The sequence below is a fragment of the Mesocricetus auratus genome, unplaced genomic scaffold, assembly GCF_017639785.1.
Source record: "Mesocricetus auratus isolate SY011 unplaced genomic scaffold, BCM_Maur_2.0 Super-Scaffold_15014, whole genome shotgun sequence".
NCBI classification, from domain to species: domain Eukaryota; kingdom Metazoa; phylum Chordata; class Mammalia; order Rodentia; family Cricetidae; genus Mesocricetus; species Mesocricetus auratus.
In genome coordinates, this window is record NW_024429186.1 from 82,561,861 (window position 1) to 82,574,711 (window position 12,851).

At 45.2% G+C, this 12,851-nt stretch overlaps 1 protein-coding gene across 2 annotated transcripts in view; it reads right to left on the reverse strand.

The window, feature by feature from the left end:
• Slc26a4 (solute carrier family 26 member 4) overlaps positions 1-12,851 on the reverse strand; it is a 43,433-nt gene that overhangs the window by 12,510 nt on the left and 18,072 nt on the right. For both annotated transcript variants that reach the window (XM_005076232.4, XM_040743273.1), the window contains 7 exons: positions 12,260-12,412; positions 12,075-12,157; positions 6,597-6,744; positions 5,119-5,232; positions 1,266-1,343; positions 1,042-1,137; positions 692-798 (listed from right to left, as the gene is read on the reverse strand). In XM_005076232.4, the coding sequence (XP_005076289.1) occupies positions 692-798; positions 1,042-1,137; positions 1,266-1,343; positions 5,119-5,232; positions 6,597-6,744; positions 12,075-12,157; positions 12,260-12,412 (779 nt within the window). The remainder of the gene's footprint in view (positions 1-691; positions 799-1,041; positions 1,138-1,265; positions 1,344-5,118; positions 5,233-6,596; positions 6,745-12,074; positions 12,158-12,259; positions 12,413-12,851) is intronic.

The following is a 12,851-nucleotide window of genomic DNA, read 5'->3' on the forward strand; positions in this document are numbered from 1 at the left end:
TTCTCTTCCGGATGCCCTGTTCTCTTCCGGATGCCCCGTTCTGTGCTGGTGCTCTGTTCTGTGCCTGGTGCCCAATGCCTCTAATACTCACCCAATTTAAAAATGATTTCAACAAAGCAAATTTAGTCTTTGGGTGATCTGTGAGTCTTCATTTTAGCACAGCCAAAGGAGAGCAGAGTGGAACATGTGAATAAGGGCATAGATTTGGGGGTGAGCTGCATTGGGGTTTAAGTCTGTCAGTTGGTAATTGTAAGCATGAAGAAAGATCTTTAAATTTTCTGAGCTTAAACTTTCTCACCTGAGCTGGGTGTGCATTGGTGGCGCACACCTTTAATTCCAGCACTCCGGAGACAGAGGCACGCAGATCTCTGTGGGTTGGAGACCAGCCTGGTTTACAAGAGCTAGTTCCAGGACAGCCTCCAAAGCCACAAAGAAACCCTGTCTCAAAAAACAACAACAACAAAAAGAAAACAACAACAAAAAAACCTTCCTCGCCTGTAGAGCAAGTCTGATCAGAGCTATCCAACATTGTAAAGTGCTGTGTGTACAAATCATACGTTCATTCAATAAAAATTTTTATAAAAAGAAATCGTATATGTATGTTTATGAAAACAACCTAGGAAAATTCAGGCTGTGCTGTCTATGAGATACCTGTTTCAGGTGGGTTGGGTTGGGTTTTTTTTGTACTTACAACTGAACTCTCAGAACCACAGTCAGTAGTCCAAATAAAAGGCCTGCTAGCAAACCCAGGTCCAGCCCCAGAATGATGGACATTATGCATGTAAACACCCAGATAACCTAGAGGGAGTGGAAATAAAAAGAATTAGTTCATCTTACAACAGTCAAGCGATTAGAAGCAAATCATCCTAAAGATCCTGAACTGTCACAGAGAAGATATTAACCTTTGGCTTCTCTACACGACTCTAATAGTGCTCTGCAGTCCCGAAAGTTCAGACTAGCTTTAGGAAATGGGACACAGCGATGTGATAGGAGCAGTCAGAACTGAGCCCTAGTTAAAGAAAGACGCGTGGTGTCACTTACAGCATCAGTCTTATTCTGCTTCCACAGGCGAGGAACGTCACACACCTGCATGAACATCCCTTTCAGGTTGGCAATGACAACAGCTGCCAATACTGACTGTACAGAGACAGCAAAGGCTGTGTTATTCAAGGAACGGCTTCCGTGCATCCGCTTCTGCTCCCCTCCCCCTTCCCTGATAACAGTCTAGTGAAGAGAAATTGGCGCACAGAAAAGCAGGGTTTTACCTTCTGCAAGGGTTCCAGAAGCTTCCCCAGGGCAACAATGGCAATCATTACAATCCCAGCTGAGATGATGCCAGCAACCTGAAAGACACTTTCTATGAGGCAGGCTCACCACAGGTGAGCACAGGAACCTGCTCACAGACACGCTTAGTATTCCCTCATCTCCCTCTCTCTGCTCAGCATTTAGAAAAATAAGCATTATTTGATAAGCCGATGCAAAACAAAACAGCAACAGAGCAGCGTATACCCACTATTGCTGAGAAATGAGAGAAAATGTAAGAAACTAACCGTGATAAAGTAAGGCTAGTTTGTCCTGAGTGTCACTTGAGGGCTGATGTCTATGAGTGTGACCCAGGAGGTCACCGTCTGGTTGTTTGCCCTGCCTTGAGACACAGACCCTCACATTCTTGGGAACAAATCCTTATGCTGCTTTTTAGATTCTTCTACAGTGTGGAAGCATCAGCCATAACGGTGACTCATGTTGTACCTGTAGCTCATAATTGCCACGAACAACCCAGAGAATATAAGTTAAGCCATCCTATTATAAATTCACAGTGTCACAATGGCACCCCACAGCTCCTGTCTCCTCCAACAGTTGTAGGCACAGGTTCCAAACATCGGCTGCAACAGTCACGGAATCACAGGGTAAAGAAGCGCAGAAAGAAACTTTACCTTCGCTGACAAAAAGAAAAGAAAAGCTCTGCTAAGATCCATAAATAGGAGAGAGGCTGAGGGGGTGGGACCTACTCCTGGTTTGATCAGTTGGCTTGGCCAATGAATTCTCTGCTGAGACATCATGGGGCATAGCTGAGCAGAAGACTAGAGACCCTGAAACAAATGAGAAAAGACAGAGAGCCAGAAGCAGACGAGTTAGAGAGAGGAAGGGACGAGAGGAACTGAGCACGATCACCGCCCGTGCGTGGTGTCCCAGCTAAAGGAAGCAGGCATCGGCACACCGGCCATTTATGTTCACATAGGGGCCAGCCTGGGCAATATCACAATAGAGCATTAGAAATCTCACTTCACAAGCCCAGCTTCCTTTTTCTATGATCTTCTGACTCCGCAGTCCAGGTTCCCAGCACCATGAACAGTTCCCTCTTCTGTCTAAGAAGCTAGTATCCTTCTCCGTCCCTCCCCCTCCCTCCTCCCTCCTCCCTCTATGTCCTCCTTCTCTGTCTGTTACTTGATCAATATTTATTGAGTCACCTGCATCTAGGCTCTAGGGATTGGTGAGAGCTGTATCTGGAGACAGGGATGACAGTCTGCATGGCTCTGGGCAGGAGACTGGCCGTCATACACCAAGGATATGTGATAGTGAGTCTCTAATTATAGAGCCAAGGCTAATTTTTATCACAATGTTAAAACCTATAAGGGACTGATTACTTGAATTTACTGTGCAAGGCTGGTTTGTGGAAAAATGTAGATTTTACATGTTTGAGACTTAATTATTGTTAAGTGAGAAGGTAATTAGAACTATGGAGTAATTTGTATTAATTACTTTTCTATGAGTCAGCATAAGTCAGAGTAGGGGTGAGAGAGGGCAAGAAGGAAGGTTTAGCTCTGCAGTCCACAGAGACATAGAACACAGTTAAAACCCACCAACACTCCTTCTTCTATTTACTCTTTAACAACTGTCTGTTTGGTACTGCTCAGGTGCCAGACCCAGCACGAGTCACAGATGCTAAAAGGCCACTCCTCCCTCAAGGTGGAGGACACTCAGCATTTAGTGGTTAGTGTGTACTGGGATTTTCCATTGTCTCATTGAGTCCTCACAGCATCCCTTTGGGGTGGGTATGGTTAGTCCCATTCAGCTGGAATTGAGGCTCTGGAATAGGCCATGAGAAACCACACAAGCAGACTTGATTGTTTGTTTGGTCTCAGGTCCCTGGATTTCAGTCCAAGGCTTAGACTTTTAACCTCAGAACTTAATATGCTTCCCAGTAATTAAATGTCAAGCCGTCTCTGCTGGTTTCCTTCTTCAGTGCTGAGCTCCTGGCAACCTTCCCTCCTAAATAGAATGCAGGCCAGTGTATGGCAGAGGATATTAACTTACCAGAGCACCATTATCCCTGAGCCCTTTGCCAAGGTCTCAGGGTCACTTTACACATTATTACTGGGGCAGGCAGCCCATGCCTTGTCTGAGCCTAGAGATAACAGCAGGAGAATGGCCATGAGCAGCTCGGATCCAGCTGCACCCACTTGGGACCCTGTGTCCTGGGGAGCTTGTCAGTGCTCAGGGAGCAGGGGCTCTAGCTGCTGCCAGCATTAGCTAGGACAGGCGCAGCTGTGGGATTAGCGCTGACACACTTCTCCCGGCCACAGACCCCCGCTTTTGCTTCTTAGAGCAAACTGGGTTCCTTTAACTGTCTCCTCCAAGCTAGAAATAACTGCAAAAAGCTTTTTAAAAAACAAAAGCAAAAAAGCCCTCTCAGAATTAAAATTAAAATTTGCTTCAATGTAGCCAAAAAATTGGGAGAGACCATTTTAGCAGGAGAGGAGCATCACACATACGTGGTGACGTCACCTGTACTAGTTTGGTAATGCCATACGTAATGTGGGGACATCAGATGTGCTGTGAGGGCATTCATGGTTTTCCCTGGGCATGCCATTGTTTTCTTGGCATTTGCTTTCATCCTATGTCTCTGCGCAACAAAACCCTTGAAGACTGTGTGCTTCACATACTCTCCTTTGCAGTCTTGGAGGTTTTCTTTCTTTCTTCTTCTTTTTTTCCTAAATAATGTTCTTTCCTATGTCAGGAAGCCAAAGCCTTCTGAGCTGTGACGGGAGGGCCGTCTTGGTCTCAGGGCTGGCTCTCCTGTGCGTGTACCTGAGTGCGGTTTCAAGCAGACTCTGAGACTGTTTTCTGGGCAGCCTCAAGAGGAGTTATCCAGGTTTATGGCTACCTTGTGAGAGCAACAACCAAAAGCCATATTTAAAAGGCAAAATTAAAGTTGTATTCAGAACTTCAAGATGCCAAAATGATACAACAAAAATTTCTTGTCTACCAAATTGTTGTTCGTGAGACTAAAATCCTCTAGAGGACATTTCTGGCTTCTGAAAAGGAAATATGAATAGAATAGAAATTGCACTAACTCAGGGCTGGGGAGAGCTCAGTGGCTAAGAGCACTGGCTGCTCTTCCAGAGGACCTGGGTTCCACTCCAAGCACCCACATGGAGGCTCACAGCCACCTGTAACTCCAGGCCCGAGGCAGCCAGCGCCCTCTTCTGGCCTCTCAGGCCACTGCACATATGTGGTGATCATATACATGCAGGTAAAATACCTACACACACAAATTTAAAAGAAAATATAACTTGCAAAGCGCTTCCTTTTCCCATTGTGGTACCAGAGATGGGACTCAGGGCCTCAGACACACAGAGCAAGCATTCTGCCACTAAACTATCCTCAGCCTTTCTCTCCCCTTCTCTTTTAAGACAAGGTTTCTCAGCATTGTCCCAGCTGGCCTCAAATTCATTCTGTAACCCAAACAGAGATTTCCTGTGCTTGGGATCACTCCTGCCTCAGCCTCCCAAGTAGCTGGGATTACTGGCCTGGGCCACCAGGCTGACGTGGGGAAAACTGATGAACAGCATCAGTGTGGCTGTCCCTGGCTGGCCCGGTGAGCACAGAACACAGAACACTGGCAAGAACAGTTTCAGGAGACCATAGGTGTTGCTTTTAAAGAAGTTTTTGATGAGGATTAGGCAAGTCAAAGAGATGGGACCCAGGTTGGATCAGATGAGGAGACAAATCCCTCTCTCGAAGGCTGATTGTCCCGTCCACCTCCGAGGGGAGTGTCTCTGCGCCACCGTCCCCTTCCCGTTCCCTGTGTCATACTGTCCCACTGTCACTGCATACCTGTGTCTTTCCCCCGGTGCTCTCCTGGACAGCTGTTCGAGACAGAGCAGTGGTAGCCACAAAACAGGAGAAGAATCCAGAGAACACGTTGCTTATCCCAAAGGCAACAAATTCCTACGGGAGAGACTGGGTTACAGTGATGTTGCAAAGAGAATGCCTGCCGGACCCTCATCAAGTGTCCATCGGGATGGCTTAGTGGCTACGGGTACTTGCAGACCTGATGACATGAGTTCAAGTTCTAGAAACATGCAGAGGTGAAAGAGAGAGATCTGACCCCACAAAGTTGTCCTCTAAACTCCACACATGTTCTGTGGCACGTGCACGCGCACACACACACACACACACATGCCACGTGTTCTTACACAACAATCATTTAAAAGGGAAATAAATCAGCAAGAGTTACTCGGCCAAATGAAAAGCTCTTTGTCTAACCTAATAGTTAACTTTTTTGATCTGACTGAATTAACATTTTCAATTAGTGTTTGTGCCACTGATTTTATGTCAACTTGACACAAGCTAGAGTCATTTTGAAAGGAGGAACCTCATTTGGGAAAATACCCCCACCACACTGTCCCATGGCAAACATGTAGGACATTTAATTTTCTTCCTTCCTTCCTCCCTTCTTTCCTTCCTTTCTCTCTCCCTCCCTCTCTCTCTCTCTTTCTTTTTCTTTTTGTTTTTCTAGACAAGGTTTCTCTGTGTAGCCCTGGAAGTCCTGGAACATCCTAGAAGAAGTCTGGCCTCGAACTCAGAGATCTGCCTCCTTTACTTCCCAAGAGCTTTGATTAAAGGAATGCACCACTACTGCCCAGCTTGTAGGGCGTTTTCTTGATTAGTGATTGACTGGAGGGCTCAGCTTACTGTAGCAGTGACATCCCTGAGCTGGTGTCCTGAGTGCAATAAAAAAGCAGGCTGAGCAAGCCTCGAGGAGCAAGCCAGTAAGTGACACTCCTCCATGGCCTCTGCATCAGTTTCTTCTCCAGCTTCCTGCCTTGACTTCCTGAACTGACTTCCCTGGATGATAGACTGCAAACTGTAAACTGAAATAAAACTCCTCAGGTTGCTTTTGGTCATGATGTTTAATCAAAGCAAGAGAAACCCTGACCACGACAGTGTTACTTTAGCTTATTTCTTAAGAAGCAGTGACGGCACACGCCTTTAATCCCAGCACTCGGGAGGCAGGGGCAGGAGGATCTCTGTGAGTCTGAGGCCAGCCTGGTCTACAGAGCGAGTGCCAGGATAGGCTCCAAAGCTACATAGAGAAACAGCATCTCAAAAAACAAAACAAACAAACAAACAAAAAAGAAGTAACGTGACTTAGCTTGCATATTTAAAAAAATTAATTAGCAAGTACAGGAGAGAAAAATCAACTCAATAAAGGCCAGTGAAAGAAACCATCAGTTTCCTTAGGTGACACCAGTATCTCCCCAGTTGTGTTTTCTTTACTTGTTTCTAGCTTAACAAATAGGTGACCATACCTGGTTCCCGTCGATTAGATAATCATGCTTGGTGGCGTAGACTTTTCCTACAGACACTGCAATGGCATAAGCCACCACCGCGATGGAAAAGGATGCAGCCAGCATGTCATAAAACAGACCCACAGATGGAAGTGCAGGGGGCAAGAACCTGGTGAGTGAAAAAATGCGTGAAGCCTGGACAGCTTTTCCCTCAGCCTTACCAAATGCTGCATCCACTCCTCACACGCTACACACGAAAGGACCTGGCCTGAGGAAACAAAAGCATGTGAGATGCGTAACTTCCCCCTGCTCTTCTAGTTCTTAACCAGAAGCCAGCGCTGGCTGCTGGCTGCGGGCTGCGGCTCGTCGATGTTGTCGTTTGCTTTCATACCTCTGACATGGATAAATCTGTCACTGTGGATTCTTTCATACAACTCCATCCATCTCACATGTAACATTTTTCCTCACACAATTTCACCTTCAGGGTCTTTGGCAATACGAGAGATTCTAGGTATGTTATAAAATTCAGTCTGTGTGAAAATATGTCAATTCTGTTGACGAGACCAAGGATGTATGGTACGAGAAGAACTCGGCAGAAAACTCTAAAGATCCATGACATTTAAAAATCTTAATTTAAACTAGGCACTGTGCAATCCGCAAGGCTCCCAGACCACAGGAAGTCCATACTGTGCAATCCTGAAAGCCCCCGGTCCACAGAAAGTCCATACTGTGCAATCCCCAAAGCCCCTGGTCCACAGGAAGTCCATACTGTGCAATTCCCAAAGCCCCTGGCCCACAGAATATCCATACTGTGCAATCCCCAAAGCCCCCGGCCTACAGGAAGTCCATACTGTGCAATCCCAAGGCCCCCTGGCCCACAGGAAGTCCATACTGTGCAATCCCCAAGGCCCTCAGCCTTTAAAACAAATCCTTCCACCCGTGCATCTACAATTAAATGAATAGAAAGCGGGAATAGGAGTTTTAGAGACAAACTGTAGAGAAGTTTTGAGCTAGTGAGCTTCCCAGGGTGCTATTGAACCTGTCTCTCTCGTTTTGATGTGAGAACTGCAACCCAGAAGACTGAAATGAGTGGCTTGAAGTTTTAGTGGGCTGTGTTAAGGACTGGACAATTGTGTAGATCTGCCAGGGCTCTGCTGTTGTAGGACTATCTCTCAGCACAGTTAATTTTCACACTTCTCCCCCATCCCTTCTCCTGTCCTATGTGAAGGGACCAGAACGGACCCCAGTTGTAGACAGTTAGAAACGGCCCACACTTGAGTGACTCAGCATCACGTCACCTGCTAGTCTAGATCTGACCTTAAATCTCACTTAACAGGACGTTTCCAAGACCCCGGTCAAGTCTCCTTCAAGTAACCAGGGCTCTATCAAAGCTAAACCCTGAAAAGATTTTAGTTTTGACAGTAGCGTCACACTCATTGCCTCCGTGACTGTAGTGTTCTCCAAATATTACCCAACCCTTAATTACTAGGGTTAAAAATTGTGAGGTCTGAAGTCAAAGGACTCAGTCACTGAGTGACTTTATGACTTTGGGCATGCTGTTTAAACCTACTAAACTGTTTCATTGGCTGTCATGGGATGGCTGTGCCCTTTCCTCATGAAATTTAATGAGACATTGTTGTGTAACTAGTTAGCTCCTTGCTACTAGTAGTGCTCAGTCTAGGCTGGAAGAACCTAAACCAACCACATTCCCGTTACTACTTCAGCTTTCTTGATAGACTTCAATGGTGTCAACCATTTGTCCAAAGAAAAACAGTGGAGGCTCTATCTGCACATTTTTTAATGACCCAATTAAGAATATATTCTATTACCTGGTGTAACACTTCCTAATCTATGATCTTGCCATGCTCCTGTTAGCCCTAGCCAACCCAGTCTGATCCAGCCACGAAGGGAAGGGAGCATATGAACTCATACTTATCCTGAAGACATGATATTGGGGAACAGTGTGCCCCAAAGGGCCCAATAACACATAAAGGGGGGTCACGCGTGGTAAACATGCTAATTAGATGTTCAGTTGGATATGAATGTTTGCCAACATTCAGCAATCCAGCTAAACAAGGGTGGCAGTCCGCAGGAACCCGCGTCTCTGTACTATCACACTGACTTTCGTGGGCCACCCTTCCAAGATCACTGCAAAGGACACCAAGTGAAAAGAGTGGCACTAAATATTATGACAAAGGGCACTTCTGGTGCTGACTGGTGAGAGAGGAACCAGTCACTGAGAGCAGAGACACAAGCTAGTAAAGGGAGTGAAATTCAGAGCATGCACACGCACACACGTGCACACACACATGCATGCACACACGCCGTGGAGACAGGTGGGGTAGAGGAGAAGCTCGCACTGGAATGATGAGAGACCAGACACACGGGAGACCTGCAGCAACAGGGTCAGCTGTGTCAGGACAGAGGCAGGTTCAAGGTTGAGTGACTACTAAGACACAGACCAGACAAAGGTAGGTTGTGTTTTTCTAACCAACAAGGCGTAGAGAGGACAGAGCCACCCGACTGGCCACCAGTCCTCTCCACTCATACTCATCTAATGCAGGGATCTAATGCAGTGATTTCTGAATGCACCTTATTTGTCAGATTTGTTTAGGTGAGATCTACGTGACGTCATTGTCTCACTGGCCACCAGTCCTCTCCTCTCACACTCATCTGGTGGTGAGGTTTGCTCACTCGACTTCCTTCTCACCTCTGCAATCCCTACGTTCTATTTCATCACTGTGACCACTCTCCTCAGCTCTTGCACTACTGGAGTGGGCTCCTCATCTGGTGGCTTAGCTGCTTTAATTCCCTGTCTACAGTGCTAACAAAAGTGGTCGCTCTCATGCTTCAAACCCTCCAACAGTGCCTCAGAAAATGCTAATACAGACACAAAGGCATCGGCCTTTCATGGTGGTTTCCACGCTGATGCTCAGCTCTCACCTCCCTCTCTCTATGCTCCAGCTGCAATGAACTCCTTGTTGTACCTCCAAAGTGCCACACTCTTTGTTATAAGGTGCACGTTTTATCCAAGCACCCCAATACCTTTCCCATTACCGCCCTGCCTTACTTAGTGTTTCCTATGTTACCTGGATGATTAAAATCATCCTTCAAATATCAACAAGTTGTCCTTCTTCTAATGCACAGCGAGCTAACCTCCACCACAGCACTTATGCCTGGAGGATGACTGTGTCCTCACTAGGTTGGGAACTTCCCACTGAGCATCCAGCACACTGCCTACCAAATGGTAGGTGCTTCCACACAGATAAGCGAGGAGTGTAAGTACCTGAAGTGTTGTTCTGTGTACAAATGATAAATGCCAGGTAAATAATATAACGGGTTACTTTAGTCATCTCATGGGAGTCTTGGTTTCCAAAAGATAAGCACAAATGTCTCTTCAATAAAAAACCAAGACATTCAGGACAACTGGAGAAGCACAAAGCAAACAGATATCTGAAATATTTTGATGGAAATGTACTGAGGCAAGACAGTCTTAAGATTATCTTTGAGTATCAGAGTATAGAAAGTAAGGAAACGCCCTAAAAATCAAAACCAACCAAAGAGCCAGCCATAGGGGAATACGTAAGTGGGGCATGGGAGCCAACGAAAAAGCCTTAAATGGCCCTGAGTAGACAACTTGACCAACACAAAGTAGCATTAAAGTACAACTCAGTATGACAGAACCACTCACGGGCCACACTGACATAGAAAGTGCGAGAAGAGACAAGCATAAGTAGAGGGAACAGCAGCCATTTGGGGCTATGCAATGGGAGGCTGTTCTTGGGACAGAATGTCACCCAACCTTCAGAGACAAAAGAAGCTGCCGGTAGCAATCTGACTGGAGATGCAGAAAGGAGGCTCCTTTTCCTTCTCTGGGGCTGTCCTCAGCCACTAGAACATTCTCATTTCCACTCCGGTTTCTCATCTTTCCATGTCACCCTTTTTGCTACAGATGCATTAATATCATTAGAATTGTTTCTGTGCCACCAAGTTAGACAGCCAGAACTTTTCTTGTGGCTTACTTGCAATGGCTTGGCTTAGGGAGCTTATTCCTTCGAGAGACGTTTTCAGAGAGCCTTCTGTAAGGTAGATGTTGGATTAGGGAGACAGAGCTGAATACCACAAATGGGACCACTACCGTGAAGGGTGCCCCAGACTCAGTTAGCAAGCAGAGGACTAAGCTAAACCAAAGGGCAGCAGGCTGAAGACCCTGCAAAGGGGAGTAGCCAGGGACCGTTTCAGAGCACCAGAAGAGAAGCTGAGTCCCCACAACAAGCCCCAGTGTGGGATTCACAAGGCAGGCCTGTGCTGCAGCCCACCTCTGGCTGTGCATACAAGAAGCTGAGGAAAGAGATCTGCATTTGCACATGTCTGCATGAGCACTGCTGATGACAAAACATCTCAGTCTTTAGGGTGCATGTTCCAAAGCTCAACTTTCATTGCAACTTTCATCATGGCATTTCTTCCAGTCTTACGCCTTACAACCTAAATGTGGAGCTTCTAGTATAGTTGACCAGAAGAATCACGTGAGACACTTTTAAAAAAGAATCATTTCCAGGCTTCCTCCAGACAGCCTGAATCCATATGTTTGAGGTGGGAAGCAGGGATTTATGTTAAAATAGATCAATGGTGTTATAATACTGGTATTTAGATTGGTATTAGAAAACCTGTAAGATATTTACTTAAATGAGATCGTTTGCTGTGGAAGCACTGAAAATTTCTGTTACAAGCACAGAAAAGCTAGGACGACGTGGGGCCACCATGATTGAAAGGAAGAGAAACTACCCCTATTGACTGATCCCGAGTCTACGTACAAACGCCGTAGTCAGTACTGTAGATGTGGCAAATATGTGGGCTTTCTCTTAACTGTAGTGTGAGCCACTTTGTCTGCTCTGTGTTTTTAGGAGAGCTCTCAGTGGCATTTCACAAGCTGGAGTTGAGGCTTGTGCCGTGTAATTACCCTTGTCTTACCAAAGAATTTTCCCAGTGCCACACAAATTGGTAGTGACAGAGATGGATTAAGGACCTTGGCGTTTTGCTCTTCTAATTCACAAAATTATAAATATATGTGAAATTTATATGAAAATAATGCAACTTATTTATAGGTATGAAGGATAGCATGTTTATCTGTAGTTGATTACATGGTAGAGAATTTAACTCAGACATTCTAAAGTTCATAATGCAATCAATGCTAATTGTGAATATGCTCACCTTACACTGTAATTATATATACGTGCTTTAATCAGGAGTCTGGTACTGAGCGCCCATGTCCTGTCACAAGCTAAGAAAGGGGAGCATGTGTGACCTGCTTTTAACAGCTGGCCTGAACTCGATGTCCACATGCACTGTTCATATGACACTCTGTGCACATGGCATTTCTTCAAGATCACACGAAAGTAAGACTATCAACGATGAAGCGAAACCGGCAATAAAAAGCTTCATTTAAACAAAGTACTGCCTTAGTTTATTAGTGCTATCTGAGAGGAACGCCACACTCACCCACTTGGGATGGACTTAACAATGCCAGCATTGTAATTTTTTTCCAAGTTGGCCCCATAGGAAATGGCAGTTGCAATTATTGTCTGAAATAAAAGAAAGGAAAAAAACCAACTCCATTGGCTTTAACAATCCCCTGCTTGTCAAACTAACGAGGGCTGAATTTTCTGACCATATATTCTACTTACCACAATCACTTCTATAGGAATAGGGACTGGGATTTTGTGTTTAAATCGATCATTTAATTCCTTAACAGCCATACAGATGATGATGGTAAGTAACCCAGCAATGAAATCTGCAATATTGGTGTCACCGATATTTTGAAAAATCTCAATTAGTGTCTGTAAAGAGAAAATGGGTGAACATGACATATGCCATACAGGCACATAAGCAGCACATTTGACTCTTACGCAAAAAATCTTAACAATGGGGCTGGCAAGATGGTGTGGTGGGTTAAGGCACTCACTGACAAGGCTAATGGTCTGAGTTCCATCCTCAGATCCCATATGACTGAAGGATGAAACTAATCCCCATAGAATGTCCTCTTACCTCCGTACCTTTGCTGTAGCACACATGGAAACATATACACACTCACGTACAAACATACAAACAAATGCAGTTATCATCTAAATATCATAAAAATGTATTGGCTGATAAAGGACCATTACGCACATAAAATATCAAAAATCTACATATGTTTAAATAAAGAATACAAAGCTATTAAAATTATTTTTTAAATGTATGGACTAATACAAGGCGCATTAAGAACATGCAACTTCT